A 16,940-nucleotide genomic window follows, 5' to 3' on the forward strand; every position below is an offset into this window, starting at 1 on the left:
CTCACAGGGTAGAAAACAACAGAAACAAAGAGTCAGGCTTGAAAAAAAGTACTGAATTACTGCATTCCTCATAACCAATAAAATAAGAAGTTAACTGCTTCAAATTGGTACATCCATATCAAGAAAGTCTAAGAACTATCTGCGATTATTAGTAATTCTCCTTAAACAAGAAGATAGCACACAGAAGAGGATTCCCAGAACTTTGAAAGAATAGATACTTGGAATCATTATTTTAGTCATGTTCAGCTAATTAAGAGTTACCACCAGTTTCTTTTAGTGAAGAACTGAAGACTGCTATCAGAATCCTTTCTACTGCTTCTCATAATTTGTTGTGTGCACCTGGACAAGTGGATGTGAGTATAAGTGTGTGTAATTCAAGGGAAGGCTTGCTGCTTAGACTAATCACAGAAAGTTCTTAGTCTTTTCTAATGCAGATATGCCAAGAAAAGGCATTTCATCATCCAATAACTGAGAAGTTGGAGAGAGAATATAAAAATATCTATGTGGAAGGAGAGGGGAAACAAGTAAAGGAGGGGGAGGAAAAGGAGTAAGGAAGGAAGAGGAAGAGGAAGACTGAGGGAAGGCAGGTAGGTGGAGAGGCGAGAAAGACGGACAAAGACATAGCAAATGGCTGTAAGGATATACGAAAAGGTGGTAGTTATTCTCTGGAAGATGTTGTTTGGTGGCATTCTTCTACAATGAGCAAAATATATACAAAAAGTCAATATAATCTTCATTTGAGGCTATTTGCCCTTTCTAATGTGTTTTACAAAATTCTGGCTATTTTTCTAATTCATAAGGCATTTGAGACCTATCTCATTATAGAGTAAGTTTAATCATTCTTCTATATTCATCTTAATTCCCAAATTTAAAAATCTCTCTAGGCATCATATCAAAACTCAACCAAATAAAGCCAAAAGATAATTCTTAGAAGTATCTGCAAGTACTTCTTTATCACCTCTTCACAGCTAAATAGCTTGAGGCTTCTGTAGCTATCACTTATATATTATATTCAATTTCAAATAATTTTAATCCCATACTTTCAAAACCATTATATTTATGTAAATCTCAAGCCTGAATGGGATAGACTAAGTTATAATTATGACTATGGTGTATAGGTGTGTAAGTCTGCACAGCTGGAATCCCTGGTTTTGGCTAATACAATAGATTTTCTATTGTAAACAGTATAGTGGTACTTGGGTTAAGAATGAACAGTAAATCTATTTCAAAGGAGTCTGTAATTTCAGACTTCATTTAAAAGACTCCTATTAAAAGACTTTATTTTATTTAAGGGAAGCTTACATGGAGACAGTAGTTGGCCTATACCTTGGGGTAGCAAGGAGGTCTAGAGGCCAGTTTTTGTAATGGACACCTGAAATATTAATGAATGTGTTACATTAGAAAGTTGAAAAGCCCTTCCCAGCTGTCTTAGCTCAAGCTATTATAACAAAATGCCAGACACTGGATGGCTTATAAATGACAGAAATCTATTTCTCACAGCTCCAGAAGCTAGGAAGTCCAAGACCAAGATGCCAGCCAATTCGGTGTCTGACATTGCCCATTTCCTCATGCACAGCCAACTTCTCACTGGAACTTCATATAGCAGAAGGAGCACAGGAGCTTTCTTGAACCCCTTTTATACAAGAAGATGATATACCATCAAATTCTGGGAAAATACTGCCTTTTAGCTACACTGAAGATACACAAAAATGAATGTAGATCCTTTCAATACAAATGGCCACTCTAGCCAACATAACTTAGGCCTCCTCTTACCCCACTGCTTCTAGCAATTGTTTCCTCTTTCTTATTCCTCCTCTTCTCTATCATTCTCACCTCTACAGGAAAGAGATGAAACAGTCAACTGCGAGAAAACGGGGTCAAGTGCACGGCAGCTGTTTGAAAATGACCAAAAAAGTGCTACAGATGCTTTCAGGAGTCACCTGTGGCTTTATTTCGTCAAGTTATGATAGAATATGATGCAGTATGATGCCTAAAGACATTTGGAACTTGGAGGGAAAAGGATGCCCTGTTTGGTTCCATTCTTTTTTTTTTTTTAAGTTTTTATTTTAATTCCAGTTAGTTAACATACAGTGTTACATTACTTTTAGGTGTACATACAGTGATTCAACAATTCCATACACCACCAGGTGTTCATCACAAGTGTACTCCTTAATGCCCATAACCTTGTTTGGTTCCATTCTTTACCCATTTTAACCATTTAACCTCTTTAAATTTTTTTTTAAGCCAATTTTGAATGGATGGATTAGCAAGTTGTTGAGAGAAAGGCTGGCAACAGAAAGACACAGCCAAATCTTGCTGCTCTGGGAATTTGGGGCCAATACACTTCCTTCCTCCTCACTTTCCTCTCTACCCACCTACTCCCAACCCCCACAGTGCCCATCCACCCTATACTTCCAAAACCCCTTCTTCTCCAGACCCACTTAACTGTGCTGCCCCAACACCCCTCCAGTCAGGTGGCATCAGAACAGGGAACAGGAAGAAGAAAGAAAAAGGAAGACACGTGAACAGAAAGCCCGAGATTAAACCATAATCCCAGTCTCTTGCAGATTAGCCTGATTTTGTTTCTTTTGGGAGACAGTCTTAAACCAGCTCCTCACAGAGCACAGGCCCAAGACGGGGCTCCATATCATGACCCTGAGATCACGACCTGAGCCAAAACAAAGAGTCGGACACTTAACCAACTGAACCACCCAGGCGCCCCTGTTTCATTTTGTTTTTAACCACTCTCTTCCTCAGAGTCTAATTCTGTTCCTCCATCCCCTCACAATCCAGTCTCCTATGCTCTGAGCTCTTTCTCCAACAGGGGACGCTGTGGAGTAGCTCAAGAACTGGATAAATTCCAAGCCTTCTGCTTTAGCTCTAACATATTAGAAATAAAAATATATTCTCATAAATATCGTTTGTTTCTATAGTACCACTGGCACTATACTCCAAATACATTTTATAGTTTAATTTATATGTTAACTTTAAAGTATTGGTTTGGAAACATAAATATCTTTTAAAAACATATTTTCCTGAGGGGTATCTGTTCTAAATTCTCATTGCCACAGGGATACTTTTATGGATGAAAAATTTAAAAACCAACCAGAGAAATAATTTACCGAAGCCACAGAATTAGTAAGTGGTAGAGCCAAAACCTAAAGAGAGGTTTGTTTGAACATGAGGCACTGAAGACTATACAATTTCTATTACACCATAGAACTTCCAAAATCACATCTACGTGTTTCATTAAGTACATGAAAATTCTGAAAAGCTAAAAATTTTACTCCTAATCATTAGATACTTTATTTTTTTTAAAGTGTTTTTTTTTTAAGATTTTATTTATTTATTTGACAGAGAGAGAGATCACAAGCAGGCAGAGAGAGAGGAGGAAGCAGGCTCCCTGCTGAGCAGAGAGCCCGATGCGGGGCTCGATCCCAGGACCCCGAGATCATGACCTGAGCCGAAGGCAGCGGCTTAACCACTGAGCCACCCAGGCGCCCCTCATTAGATACTTTAAACTCAGTATCATTTATTCAAACATTTATGGGATACTCTCTTACCCAAATGCCTCCAGCAATAATCACCAATGCTAATAAACTATTACTGACATCATCAGGAAAAAAAAATTTATCTACATTATTTCAAGAATTCACCACTAATGTTAGAGATTTATTATATCATTTCTCTTACTTATATTTAATTTGATGAGACTTCTGTTACAGTAACAGATCCTTATACCCAGGAGCAATTTCTTGTTGCTCAAAAATGAAATGCTTTGTTGAAAAATGCTTTGTTAAAATCTGTGAACTGTTGTTTCCAAAACAAAAACATTTTCATTTCTCCTAACTGCTTAAGAAGAATTACTTATAAGAATTATTCTTCTTTCAATAAAATAAATACAACTGTAGAACTTGTAACAAATGACTTCTTGTTCATGACATAGCTATTACTACAATTAAATTCTAGCTACATTGTATCTTACAGGTTCAATAAAAAATAAATGCAATACAACTAAATGCTGCCAACTTGATTTGGTGAACAGTGCTAACAGAAGTTAAAATTGTTTTAGGTCAGAAGTGTACTTCACGTTCTTAGTAAAAAAAGGGGGGGGATAAACATAAGGAAGGTTTATTCTTTATTTTAACTGCAAAACTGCCATCTTCATTCACAGAGACCCCAAAATCCTGGGGACCCTTAGAACTAGAATAAACCAACTGGCATGTTAATGGTGTAAACTCATCACTGACTTGGTAACATGTGGATGTCATCACTTCCTGAACTTCAACATCAGTAAAAGTAAACAAAACATTTACATTTAGGAAAACACCCAAAAATGCCGTTTTTAGTCTTGAAAATAAAACTGCAAAGACAACTGACCACTTCTACTGTGATTGTGCACCTTACGTCCATAAGAAGTTGCATTTTGAGTTGATACCACTTCTCCAAACATTTCTCTTCACTTTCTACTAAAAACAATAAACACTTACATTAAATATAAAATGTCTGAGCAATTTCTTTATTCGAGGCACAGTGTATCAAAGGCTGACAGGCAAAAGTGAAAAGGGATTTGCTACAACTTCCATCAGCAGAGGGAGTACATTCACCACATGGGCAGACTAATTTTCTACCCCCCCCCCCCAAAAAGAAAGATTACAGTCATTTGACTTGACAATAAGCTCTGCATTGCTGGAGAAGGTGATTTACAAAATTTTAAACCTGTCTCCTCACCTTTTCAGATTGCTTTGAGGAAAGCAACAATCCTAATGATCTCTACCTTTATCTTTGCATAGGACAGATTGTGCATTCTTGATAAATTCACTAGCTTAGTTACCAATTATGAAAGTACATTCAGCTACATATATCTTCTGAGGAATGTTGGTTTCCCAAGCCCATACCAATTTTTATTAACAAGTTAATTAACCTTTTAAGAATGACAATGAATTTAGGAAGCCAGAAGCCTAAGATATTTTTTATATTCTTCTATTCTTCTATTAATGTATCAATCCTCTTCCACTTTAACTGTATGTTCAAGGCTTTCAAACAGAACTTCAATTCTCTCCTAATCATCTAAAATGCTCTCGCTCAGACAAATACGTATTTAACAATCTAGCTATCTATGTTGACATTTTGGACTACATTTTAGACCATTTCTCTTCTCTTTCCTAATTCCCCAACTTGTTAGTTCTCCGGCTTGTATAACCTTCTCTGACTCAAACCTTCCCATAGTCTAGTCTTTCTTGCCTAAAAAAATAATAAACTAAGAAGGAATCCAAAGGAAAACCTACTCCTGTAACAACTTGCCCTTTCTCCTCTCAAACTTCTTGAGATTATACTCATTCTGCTTCCTCAGCTCACATTTTTTTGTATTTATTAAATAAAATTTTCCCAACTTTATAAAAAAAATAACTGACAGATTTAATTGTTTATATTTAAAATGAACATCGTGTCACATTTCTCAATCTAGTAACCAATTCAACAACAAGAATTTCTCTAGCTGGTTACCACTAACCTACAGGTTGTTAGACCAAATGAACATTTTTAGCCCTTACCTTAATGAATATACTTACAGCATTAACACTAAAGATAATGCCCTCATTCTCAAAGTTTTCCATTTTAATTAACTTGCTTTCCTAGTTTACAGATAATAATCGTTACTCATAACTCCACTTCTGCTAAAGTAATAATCACTGAGCTAGGTAATCATCTGTGTTAGCTCAGTGTTTTTTTTCACACTGCTGTTGTTACTCATTAGTGGTTCATAGCAGCTTTTTAAATAGATAAATCAGAATAAAAAAATCCCCAAATTGTATTCCATGTGATAAGTTTAAGTATTATTCTGGAAAATTTATGTATGTGTGTATTCACAATATAAAATGTAGTTTATTTAGGGTCATATTCAAAAAGTTTTAAAGATGCTGTGTCTAATTTAATCACACAACCTCTGAGGTCCATATAATAATTTATACTTTTTAGGAAAGAAAAAACTGAGCATACAGAAGTTGTACATAATTTGTCTGTACTCAACCAATTGGTATGACAATCAGACGAGATTGGGCGCGTTCAGGGTGGTATGGCCGTAGACTGGTGTGACAATCAAGCATAGCCTCTATCACCTACTCAAATAACCACGTGATATTTATATCTCTTAATGTGAGTATCTTGAATGCACTTCAATCTCAGTATTTGCAAAACCTGTACTCAATTTACACACATTTTCTAATTTTCTAATTTGTTAATTTCCAGTGTTTCTCTCTTCTTCATCCAAGCATCAATCCTCATACATCGGGGGCCTGAGTGGCTCAATCATTAAGCATCTTGCCTTTGGCTCAGGTCATGATCTCAGGGTCCTGGGATCCAGCCCCACATCAGGCTCCCTGCTTCCACTCCCCTCTCCCACTCCCTGGCCCCCGCTCATATTTCCTCTCTTGCTGTGTCTCTCCATCAAATAAATAAAATCTTTTAAAAAAAGTCCTCATATCTCAGATAGATTCACGCTTCACTACGTCATTATCATAATAACCTTCAGTCACATCCCCACCATTTCCTTCCAGGATAACTGCAACAGTATCCTCCCATTACCTGCCATTATATCCCCTCCAAACCCCCAATTCACTCTCTGCTTTGCTGGAAGAAATCTCTTCAAAATACAAATTTCATTATTCAGGGAAAATTCTCCTAATCCTGAAGAAAAACTTTTAAAGTTCAAATGCCATATCTAATTTTCTAGACTGGATCTTTGTGTAATTATAGGCAATACTTTAAAAAATACAACCTAAGGGCTTTTGTTAAAAAATCAATAATGGTCAAAAGACCCAGATCAAAAGTTCTTTACTCGCTGTTAAAGTTATTTCAAAGATACTAGGTTACATTTACATTAAGAAATTCAAGGACGGGGCGCCCGGGTGGCTCAGTGGGTTAATAAGCCTCTGCCTTTGGCTCGGGTCATGATCTCGGGCTGGGATCAAGCCCCGCATCGGGCTCTCTGCTTAGCGGGGAGCCTGCTTCCCTCTCTCTCTCTCTCTCTGCCTGCTTGTGATCTCTCTCTCTGTGTCAAATAAATAAATAAAATCTTTAAAAAATATAAAAATAAAAAGAAATTCAAATACTATCACAAATGTCTTTCACACAAAAAAATGCAAACAGCCTATAAATAGTGTCATTTCATTTTCTTGAGAACAAAATATATCCATTATCTTGAAACTAATGAAACGGTTTATTATTCCTACCTTCACAGAGAGTCAACTAGGACTCATCAATGGCAGGCATTAACAGTGTTCTAAATAATGTTTTAAACACAACAACAATCAACTTTAATTTGCACTGGATTCTAAATAAAAATGCCATGTTTTTCAATGTTTACAGCAGATTAAGATATGTCTCCTTGTGAATCAGTCATACAGTCCATAGATTATTTGCTATGACAACAAGCCTGAGCCTTTCGATCTACGTGTTTAAACAAACTGTTGGATTTGTTGCTGCCTTTGCAAAGGCAGGTCGAAAGAATTTCTAGCTAGGTATTCAACAGAATGGGATCAAAGTTGTCATGATATGCTTTATGATACTGTCTATTTGAAATTAAGTTATTAATAAAAAGTGAAGCTGAATTATTTCATTTTCCTAAACTATGTGTTCTCCATCCACAGATACCTAATGTTGAAAATAAAATCAATAAATAAATAGTTTAAAGTGTAGCATGTTTCATTGTTTTTTGTGAGCAGGATTATGTGTAGTAGTTTTGGCATGCTGTTTGTGTTGTTGTTGATTCTTTCCTTTGCTTTTCAGTTAAAACAAAAAAGCTAAAGGTTCAAAAGAAACTAATTTCTTCTCTCCATATGACTGTTAGAAAGATCCTAGTCAAGCCTGAATCAACAACTATAATAAATCCTTGACTTAAAAATACAGGCTGCTTTACCCGTAAGTACACATTTGGAAGTTTTAAGAAAAAGGGGGGGGCGGGTACTTTAAAGGTATGCATGAGATAAAATATTCTACCAAATTGTCAACCATGACTTTTCCGTCATAGTGACAGACATGTTCTAAGACAAAGTTTTGACAACATACAAAATAACAACATGATTGAACAATGGAAGCACAATCATTAAGAAGAATGCCCACTGGGGGGTTGTATTGAAAGACTTCTTTCAAAATATCTTCAAACCATTGTACCCCAGTTCCTAACAGAATCCACAGCACATGCTTGTATAGAAAGAAACCTGATGGATGGATGGATGGATGGCCAGCTTGCTAAGACCTAGAACTCTCCTCACATATTACCCTTCCTCAACCCAAGCCTCTGAAGTTTTCCCACGATTCTATCTGAATGTAAGCCTTATTTCTGGTGTCCAGATTGAAAATCAAGATGACTATGTATGAGAAAACGCACATAGTAAGAAAACTGTACCTATTAAAAAAATAACAAAAGAACTACTCAAAAGTAAGAGTTTTTATTACACATATTGATAGTCATTCTTTTAATACTAAGAATACTGCCTTACTTTTAAATTCATACTATAAGCATCACATCCTATATGTCACTTCTAGAAAATAATGCTATGGACTTACTACTTCAAGTTCCTTTTCTAAAATAAATAAAATTGACACATTTTCTCTCTATTTGAAAGGGGGTCTCATTTCTCTTTTTCCCAATTGTAGGTTAGGATAAAAACACAAGTTGATTAATTTCTAACATCAAATGTTTCCCTTATCCTCTCCTCTCAAAGGAAATTACCATAAATGGAAACCTAGGGACAATATCATTTGATATTTATTTATCTAATTTTAAGCAATTAGAATTAAAATTGTTAATAAATGGAAAAAATGTGCCTCAAGTATTTGTATATAAAACCAAGTTTTAAGGATAAAATATTTTAATGCAATTAGACTTGCTAACTGCTATGTACAATATTGTTTGTTCATTCCAAACACACGCCGGAGTTTTAAACATGTAACACTGTTTTGTTTGATTGTAGTACTTTGTAAATGGTTTTATTTTACCATTTGCCAAACCTCTTTTCTTGAGTTATTCTAACTAATTTCTGCCAAGAACACTAGGAATTTGGTGATAGTGCTTCTTTTAGGAGAAAACAACCCCTTTCCTCAGAAAACTGAAAATGTTTGTTTTGGCACTAAAACCTTGTATTGAGCCTTCTGGAAAGTATTTTAAATTGTTGTTTTTAACCTAGACTTTGTGACTGAAACAGGAAAAGGTTTCATAGCTCTACACCAAAATACATATTTATAGGGCTGATTTTCTTCCTACACCAAAAATACTACGTTGATGGCAGCAGTTTTCAAAGTATGATTTCTGAGGACCAAGCTAAAACTTGGGCATTATCACTATATTCAACAAACAATTTGTTTTTTAAAACCTCAAAAACTGATGACTAAGAAATGCTAACTGTTGATCAAATACACTGTCTTTACGTGTCATATTGGAAGGATTGCTGCATTTAACTATCTTCTTTTAGGAATATTCACTAAAAGAAAATTTACTTGATATTGTATTTTCCTCCTGTGCTTGTCAACAGAGACAGGTTTCTAAATTTTTCCCTTTTTAATATTTCCCCCAGTAGATATGCTTTACCTTCAGACTAGACAGACATAAAGATCAAACCATGTGAACTTTGTAAAATATTTTTCTAATAATGTATCTGAATACAATACACAATTTTTGGAAACCGATGAAACGATGCTATCACTGTCCCTAACTCCCCTACCTCACCCCTATATTGTTAAAATATAAGAAACAGACTATATGGTAGCTCAAACAATTTCACAAAGACTGTCAGTGAGCTGCAGTGATTTTTCAGTCACTAATAATTGACAAAAAATATTATGCACCCACCACCAATCTTTTGCAAATCAAGCTCTCCCTACCTTGAAGTCTGATCTATTTTTCCCTTTTATGGCCTGGCTGTCCCTTTACAAGAATAACAGCAGCAGCATCACTTTAAATGTACATATAAATTTTTTGATAAAGTCATAGTAAGTTAAAATCCTATCATGGTGTTTATCAAATATTTATTAGGATGTTCTGGCAGGAATCAGTTGTTTTAAAATTCTGGTATGGTTGAATTGTCTGATTCAGGTAAAAAAGAAAAAAAAAATGAAGATATGTACCAAATACATCTTATTAAAATCTGTAACTGCTTTTGTCAATCCAGTACAAATTTTAATTTTAAAAGTTTGGTCCTTCCTGCTATTCCTGAACCCTGCCTATTCCAGGAAAAAAAAAAAAAATCAAGAAAAAGTCTATTCAAATTAGTGTAATAAGAGTGAAATAAATGGGAATTACTGGTATCACAAAGGTTATGAAGGCGTGGACTCTTCCCAATCCAAAATCCCCTTTCTGCACTGCTATGGTTATAGAACGATGGTATCCTTTTCATTGGCCTTGAAATCTTGAGCCATCCTAAGACTCCTCCATGGGCCTCACTGTTTCAGGTCAATGGGAAATACAATTCTGACATGATGGACTCATTTAATATTTTAAAGATGATGACTGATGTGCTAGATTACCTCTGTAGAAGATTTAGATTAAATCCTACCAACATTTTTTTCTTAATTTAAAATGTTGACTGTTTTATAAGGAGAGTGAAAAACACCTGAACTCAGGTCCACAAAAAACAAAAATTCACTTGTCAGGTTTTGAGACCATTTATATATTCAGCTTTCCCAGATGAACCTATTAATAATATGGAGAAGAGGAAAACAAATCTTCTTTCCTTCTCTTCTATTCTACTAGGAAGCAACGGTTTATCTCTAAACACTCTAAGGAGAAAACATAAGAAGAAAAACGAAATCTTATGCCACTTGTGAGAAATAATTATCTAGGGAATAACTTTAGCTACATGGATGATTTTTTAAAAACCACAAAGGAACACTATTTTTTCTATGAAAATAAATAGGTATAACAGGACATACCTGAAAAAGAACATGTACATGGCAGCTGTGATGCAGAACAAAAGGACCTACAACAAGGAGAAAATATATTACTTGCAAAAGAACACTGATATCATTTGTGTGTCTTTCTGTTCCAATTTTCATCTCAGTATAGTTACCATACAATGTTATACTAGTTTCAAGGGCATAAGATAATGATTCCCCAATTCCATACATCCCCCAGCACTCATCAATACACCTGTGCTCTTTAATCTGCACCCCCCACCCACCTTCCCTCTGCTAACCAGCAGTTTGTTCTCTACAATTAAGAAGAATCTATTTCTTGGTTTGTCTCTCCTCTCTTTTTTGTTCCCTTTACTTGTTTTGTTTCTTAAATCCCACATGTGAGTGAAATTACAGGGTGTTTGTCTTTTCTGACTGACTTATTTCGCTCAGCATTATACTCTCTAGCTCCACCCATGTTGCATCATTTGTGTCTTATAAAAGCAAAATACCCACTTAAATCTTGTAGCTGAAACAATTTAAAGATGTGTAAAAATAATCATACATGTATCACATTCTCTACCTTTCAAATAAACCATATTAAGGCAATAAAGAGCCTGTACACACACATATAAATAATTACATACATTATATATTATACAATATGAATATATATTATGATATGTATGTATGTATATATATACTGGGTAGAAGGGTAACATGGTTCAAAAAGGAACCACCATTTTTAAAAAATCATCTCTCAAAATGCCAAGAAAAAGCAAGTCACTTAAGAACAAAGAAAATAGCTCTTCTATAATGAAGTCAGCAAATAAATCATAAACATATTAACTGTTATATCCAGATAACCAGATTTTTTTTAATGCAAAAAAACAGTTCAGTTGTCAACTAGTTCTAATCAATGAGAAAAACTCCTGAAAATATAATTAATCATCCTTTCTGGGATATGGACTAGCTATTAAAAATTCCTCTAGGGGCACTTGGTGGCTCAGTGGGTTAAAGCCTCTGCCTTTGGCTTCGGACATGATCCCAGGGTCCTGGGATCGAGCCCTGCACCAGGTCCTCTGCTTGCAGGAAGCCTCCTTCCTCCTCTCTCTCTCTCTCTGCCTGCCTCTCTGCCTACTTGTGATCTCTGTCAAATAAATAAATGAAATCTTTAAAAAAAAAAAAACTCTAAAAACAGGCATCTGAACACAGTAAACCTAAGTTTAAAAGCTCTCCTCAAATATGTTAACACTAAACACAACCAAATAAGGTATACATGGAGGGGCGCCTGGGTGGCTCAGTCAGTTAAGCATCTGACTTGATCAGGGTTGTAAGATCAAGCCCTGCGCCCAGCTCCACATTGGGTATGGAGCCCACTTAAGATCTCCCTCTCCCTCTGCCCCTTTCTCCTACTCTTTCTCTCTTTAATGAAAAAAAAAAGTGTATATGGAAAGAATCAAGAATCCACGTCCTGACCAAAGCTTAGTTGTGCCAATAAAGTGGATCTCCATAAGTCATTGTAAATCACTGAAAAGCAAGTTGTAAAATGTGTTTTTATGTTAACAACAGTATAGGCTCAACATGACTGTCAATGGCCCCACATCATAGACAAATGACAAATGAACAATCTTTAACTGTTAAAACCTGACCACAAAGTATACCAAAAATGAATACAGTGTAAAACAGTGTTTTGCTACTTCCAACACAAATAATTCCTAGTCAACTTAAGGAAAGTCTAATAGTTTTGCTATTACAAATTAAGCTTGAAAGGTTTTCCGCCTTGACTTACGATAAGCACTACAAACATAAGCTGAATGGCTTAAAAATCTACAAACCAAAGGAAAATAAGTATCAATTACTACAAAACAAATATTTTATTATTTATTACATATAAAATACATAAAATCTTCTATATGTAAAGTATATAAAATCTCTCTTTCTAATAAACACAGACACATAATCTTCTGTTCTCCTCACTCCTTCTTTCCCTCTCTCCTTTACATTAACTTTAAAAACACCCTATCAATAATGTATAAGGTTCATATCACTGCTTTTGACAACATAACTTAAAGCATATGGAATAACTTTCAGTTACTGATTAACCAATTAAAAATTAAAGTCCAAGTGAGTTTGTTTACTGGTTATAATTTGCCAGCCAATGACCCAGACTATGAACCTCAACTTGTATCTAGCATTCTTTACTCTTTGGACAAAGCCACCCTCCCTAATATTCAATGTTTCATTCCTTCCCTGACCTAGTCATTTTCCCCTTTGCAGACCTACTCACAAACCTCTCTAGAAGTGTCCCACAAATACTTCCCACACCCTCTAACTTCTCCAAGGAAAACTTCCTTAGTCTCTTTCCCTCAAAATGTTGCTATGCTCTATCCTCATATGCTAAATCTATTGATGCTCATGTTAAAGTAACATTTATCTCTGCAAATAATACATCTGAAACTGGGAAAGAGTACAATGTTTAAGATCTCAATCTTTGGAGTATGACAGATCTGAGCTTTAATCTAGCTGTAAGTGACTTTCAAAGCCTTATTTAACTTCCCTAAGCCTTGGATCCTTTGTCTGTAAAGTGAGAATTTTATCTCACTTTGAACTGTTGGGAAGATTCAATGAGACAATGACTGTTAGGCATTCAGCAAACTGCTTCAATCTTGTTTTGTTACTTATAGAAGTGATCTGGATACAAAAAACGTCACCTAGACACCTGAGTCTGGAAAGTTTCTAACAAACAAGCAGACCTTTCTCTCTCAAATCACCAATATTTGGAGTTCGTTTTTTTATACAGTATAGAGCCAAGAGATGAAAATCTGTGCAAGCAGGGAAGGGGAGGAGAATCTAAAGAATACTGATGTACAATTGATCAATTCATTTACTAGATACATACTGAATGCCTATTGGGTGCTGGGCATAGTTCTAGAACTTACAACAGTACACAAAATGGACAAAATCCTTGCCCTAAAGAGAGCTATCTTTTAGTTAGATAGAAGATATTAAAGGAAAAGCTAGTGATAGGAGTTCTGGAGAAAAACAAAGCAGGATAAGGAAATAAATGCAGGAGAATAGGGGTTGTTGTTTTATATAAAGTGGCCAAGGATGCAGAGACTTGGTACAGACACTGAGGAAATGAGAGATGAGCGAGGGGACTGTATCAACAGAACCACTGGAAAGGTCTGATTCTTTATTATGAAAGGTGTTTAGTACTGTCTTAATTAAAGAGACTAAAGAAAAACTGAAATGTGGGTGATGTAATATTTCAAATTTTTAATTGATTGTGTTAATTTACTAAATAGCTTGACTTTCAAAAAATCGTTTTCCAAATAAATGCAAATTTGTAATTAAATAAGAAGATTTTGTCTGTGCTTCAAATTACAGAATTTTAAAGCTAAAAAGAACTTAGATGAACCTCTATTTCTTCATATCAGGAAACTAATATGCTGAGAAGGCAGGTGATACACCCATGCTTATTAGTTGTATCTTGCATTTCCTTCACTAAACAAATATTGGCCAAATGAGTTCCTCTATACTTGCTCTATACAGACAATATTTAAATACAGTTTTGATACTCCAGGAGCTCAAAGGCACTGCTCCACAGTCCAGTTCTATAGCTACTATTCACATGTGGCTAGTTCAATTTTTTAAGAGTTTTACTGATGTAAAACTAACATACTTAAAATATTAATTTTTTAAGTCTTGACATAGGTACATACTATATACCTACCATCATCATCAAGATAACAAACATCCAGCACACCCAAAAAGTTAATAGCTTATTACCATCTTCATATCTGTGGAATTTGTAGTGCTGGCACTGCTCTCATTCCCAATTTAGTAGTCTGTATCTTATTTTCTTGACCAGTCTGAGTGTAGATATATTAACTGCACTGATTTTACCAAAGAACAAACTTTCAGTTTCATTAATTTTCTCTATCATTTTTGTGTTCTATTTCATTGATTTCAATTTGATCTTAATTAGTTTCTTTTCTGTTTGGATTTCATTTGCTTTTGTTCTCCTATTTTCTTAAAGACCAAAATTTAGGTCATTGATCTAGATTTTTTCTCTCTCTCTTTTTTTTTAAAGATTTTATTTATTTATTTGACAGAGAGAGATCACAAGTAGGCAGAGAGACAGGCAGAGAGAGAGAGAAGGAAGCAGGCTCCCTGCTGAGCAGAGAGCCCGACCCGGGGCTTGATCCCAGGACCCTGAGATCATGACCTGAGCAGAAGGCAGAGGCTTAACCCACTGAGCCACCCAGGTGCCCCGATTTTTTCTCTTTTAATATAGGTATATAATGCTATTAATACCTTCCTAAGATCTGCTGTACCTGTACCCTGATGATTTTGATAAGTTGGTTGTCCATTTTTATTCATTCAAAATACTTTCTAACTTTGCTTTTGCTTTCTTCTGTGATCCACAACTTAGAAGTATGTTATTTAGTTTCCAAACATTTGGGGATTTTAAGTGACTTTTCTGTTGTTACTGACTTGTTTGATTCCATTATGGTCAGAAAATACTTTATTTCTATATTTATTTCGAAATATGACCTGATTATTTCTAAATTTATCAGGACTTATTTTGAGTTCCAGTACATATCAGAATATGTTCCATATACTTGGTAAATATGCAAGTGTGGTTTTTTTTTAAGTCATCTCTACACTCAACATGGGGCTCAAAGTCACAATGCTGAGACCCAGGAGTTGCATGCTCTTCAGACTGAGCCCGCCAGGCACCACCCCGCCATGTGCATTTTAAAAGAATGTGCATTCTACTGTTGCTAGGAGAGGTATCTATAAGTAACAATTAGGTCAAGTTGCTTGACAGTGCTGTTCAAATCTTCTGAATCCCCAATTATTTGTCCACTTGTTCAATCAATTACTGAGAGAAGTTATCAAAATATGTCCTGCCATAATTGTGGAGTTGTCTCCACAATCTCTCCCTGTAATTCTCCTTGTAGTTTTCCTTGGGTATTTTGAAGTCTTCTTTTTAGGAAAATAAACATTTAGAATTATGTCCATTTTATCATGATGAAATTAGCTTCTTTATCTCTGATAATATCCTTTGCTCTGAAACCTATTTTGTCTGATAGTAACACCACATTTCTTTTGATACTATTCGTTTATCCATTCTTTTAACAGATTGGGCTTCTATATTACAAGTTCATTGTGTGTAGGCATCTGTTGTTTCTTGCTTATTTTTAAATCTGATAATCTCCATCTCTTCATTGGCATTGAGTGTTCATATTTAGTATCACTACTGGTAAGTTCAAAATTAAAACTATCATCTTGGTACTTATTTTTCTCTTGTTTTTCATTTGTGTCCTTTTGCTGCCTTTTCCAGATTAACTATTTTTTATGATTCTCTTTTCTCTCCTTTGTTGGCTTATTTTAGTGTTTGTTTTAGGATGTGCTATATGGAACTTGAAATTGATACAGTCTCCACTCAAGGGATATTATACTACTTCATATAAAATATAGACCTTTACGATAGGATACTTCCATTCCTCCTCTTCTGCCATTTGTGCTATTGTTGTCATCTATCATACTTTAGCCTATACTATAAAATGACTACATCTTAACATTTTTTCCTTTAAAAACGTAGATCTAAAATAGTTTCTTTTGTTTTGAAAGATTTTTGCAGGGTGTAGATTTTTAGGTTGAGGGATCATTTTATTTCAATAGTTAGCTCAGCAAATGTCACTCTAAAATCCTCTTATAATTTGATTATGATGTGCCTTGCAGTAGTCTTCATGTTTCTTCTACTACAACTTCATTAAATTTCTTGGGCCTGTGGGTTTACAATTTTCACCAAATCTGAAAATTTTTCAGCCAGAATTATATCAATTTTTTTTTCTTTTCCCCTTTCCTTCTTTAGGAACTCAAATTAATGTACAGTAGGTCCTCTGAAGTTGTCCCACAACTAACATTCTCTTACTTTGTTAAAAAAAAAAAATCTCTTTACTTTCTCTGTTTTGAGTTGTTTCTATTGTTATGGCTTCACTAGTATTTTCTTCTGCAATATGTGTCATTAATGCCATTCA

General features: G+C 35.0%; 1 protein-coding gene across 1 annotated transcript in view; it reads right to left on the reverse strand.

Annotated features, from left to right (window-relative positions):
* TMEM135 (transmembrane protein 135) overlaps window positions 1–16,940 on the reverse strand; it is a 251,569-nt gene that overhangs the window by 74,776 nt on the left and 159,853 nt on the right. Inside the window, exon 6 of the mRNA XM_032360564.1 lies at window positions 10,927–10,973. Coding sequence (XP_032216455.1) covers window positions 10,927–10,973 — 47 coding nt within the window. The remainder of the gene's footprint in view (window positions 1–10,926; window positions 10,974–16,940) is intronic.

Source organism: Mustela erminea, chromosome 9 (genome assembly GCF_009829155.1).
Source record: "Mustela erminea isolate mMusErm1 chromosome 9, mMusErm1.Pri, whole genome shotgun sequence".
In the NCBI taxonomy this organism is placed as follows: domain Eukaryota; kingdom Metazoa; phylum Chordata; class Mammalia; order Carnivora; family Mustelidae; genus Mustela; species Mustela erminea.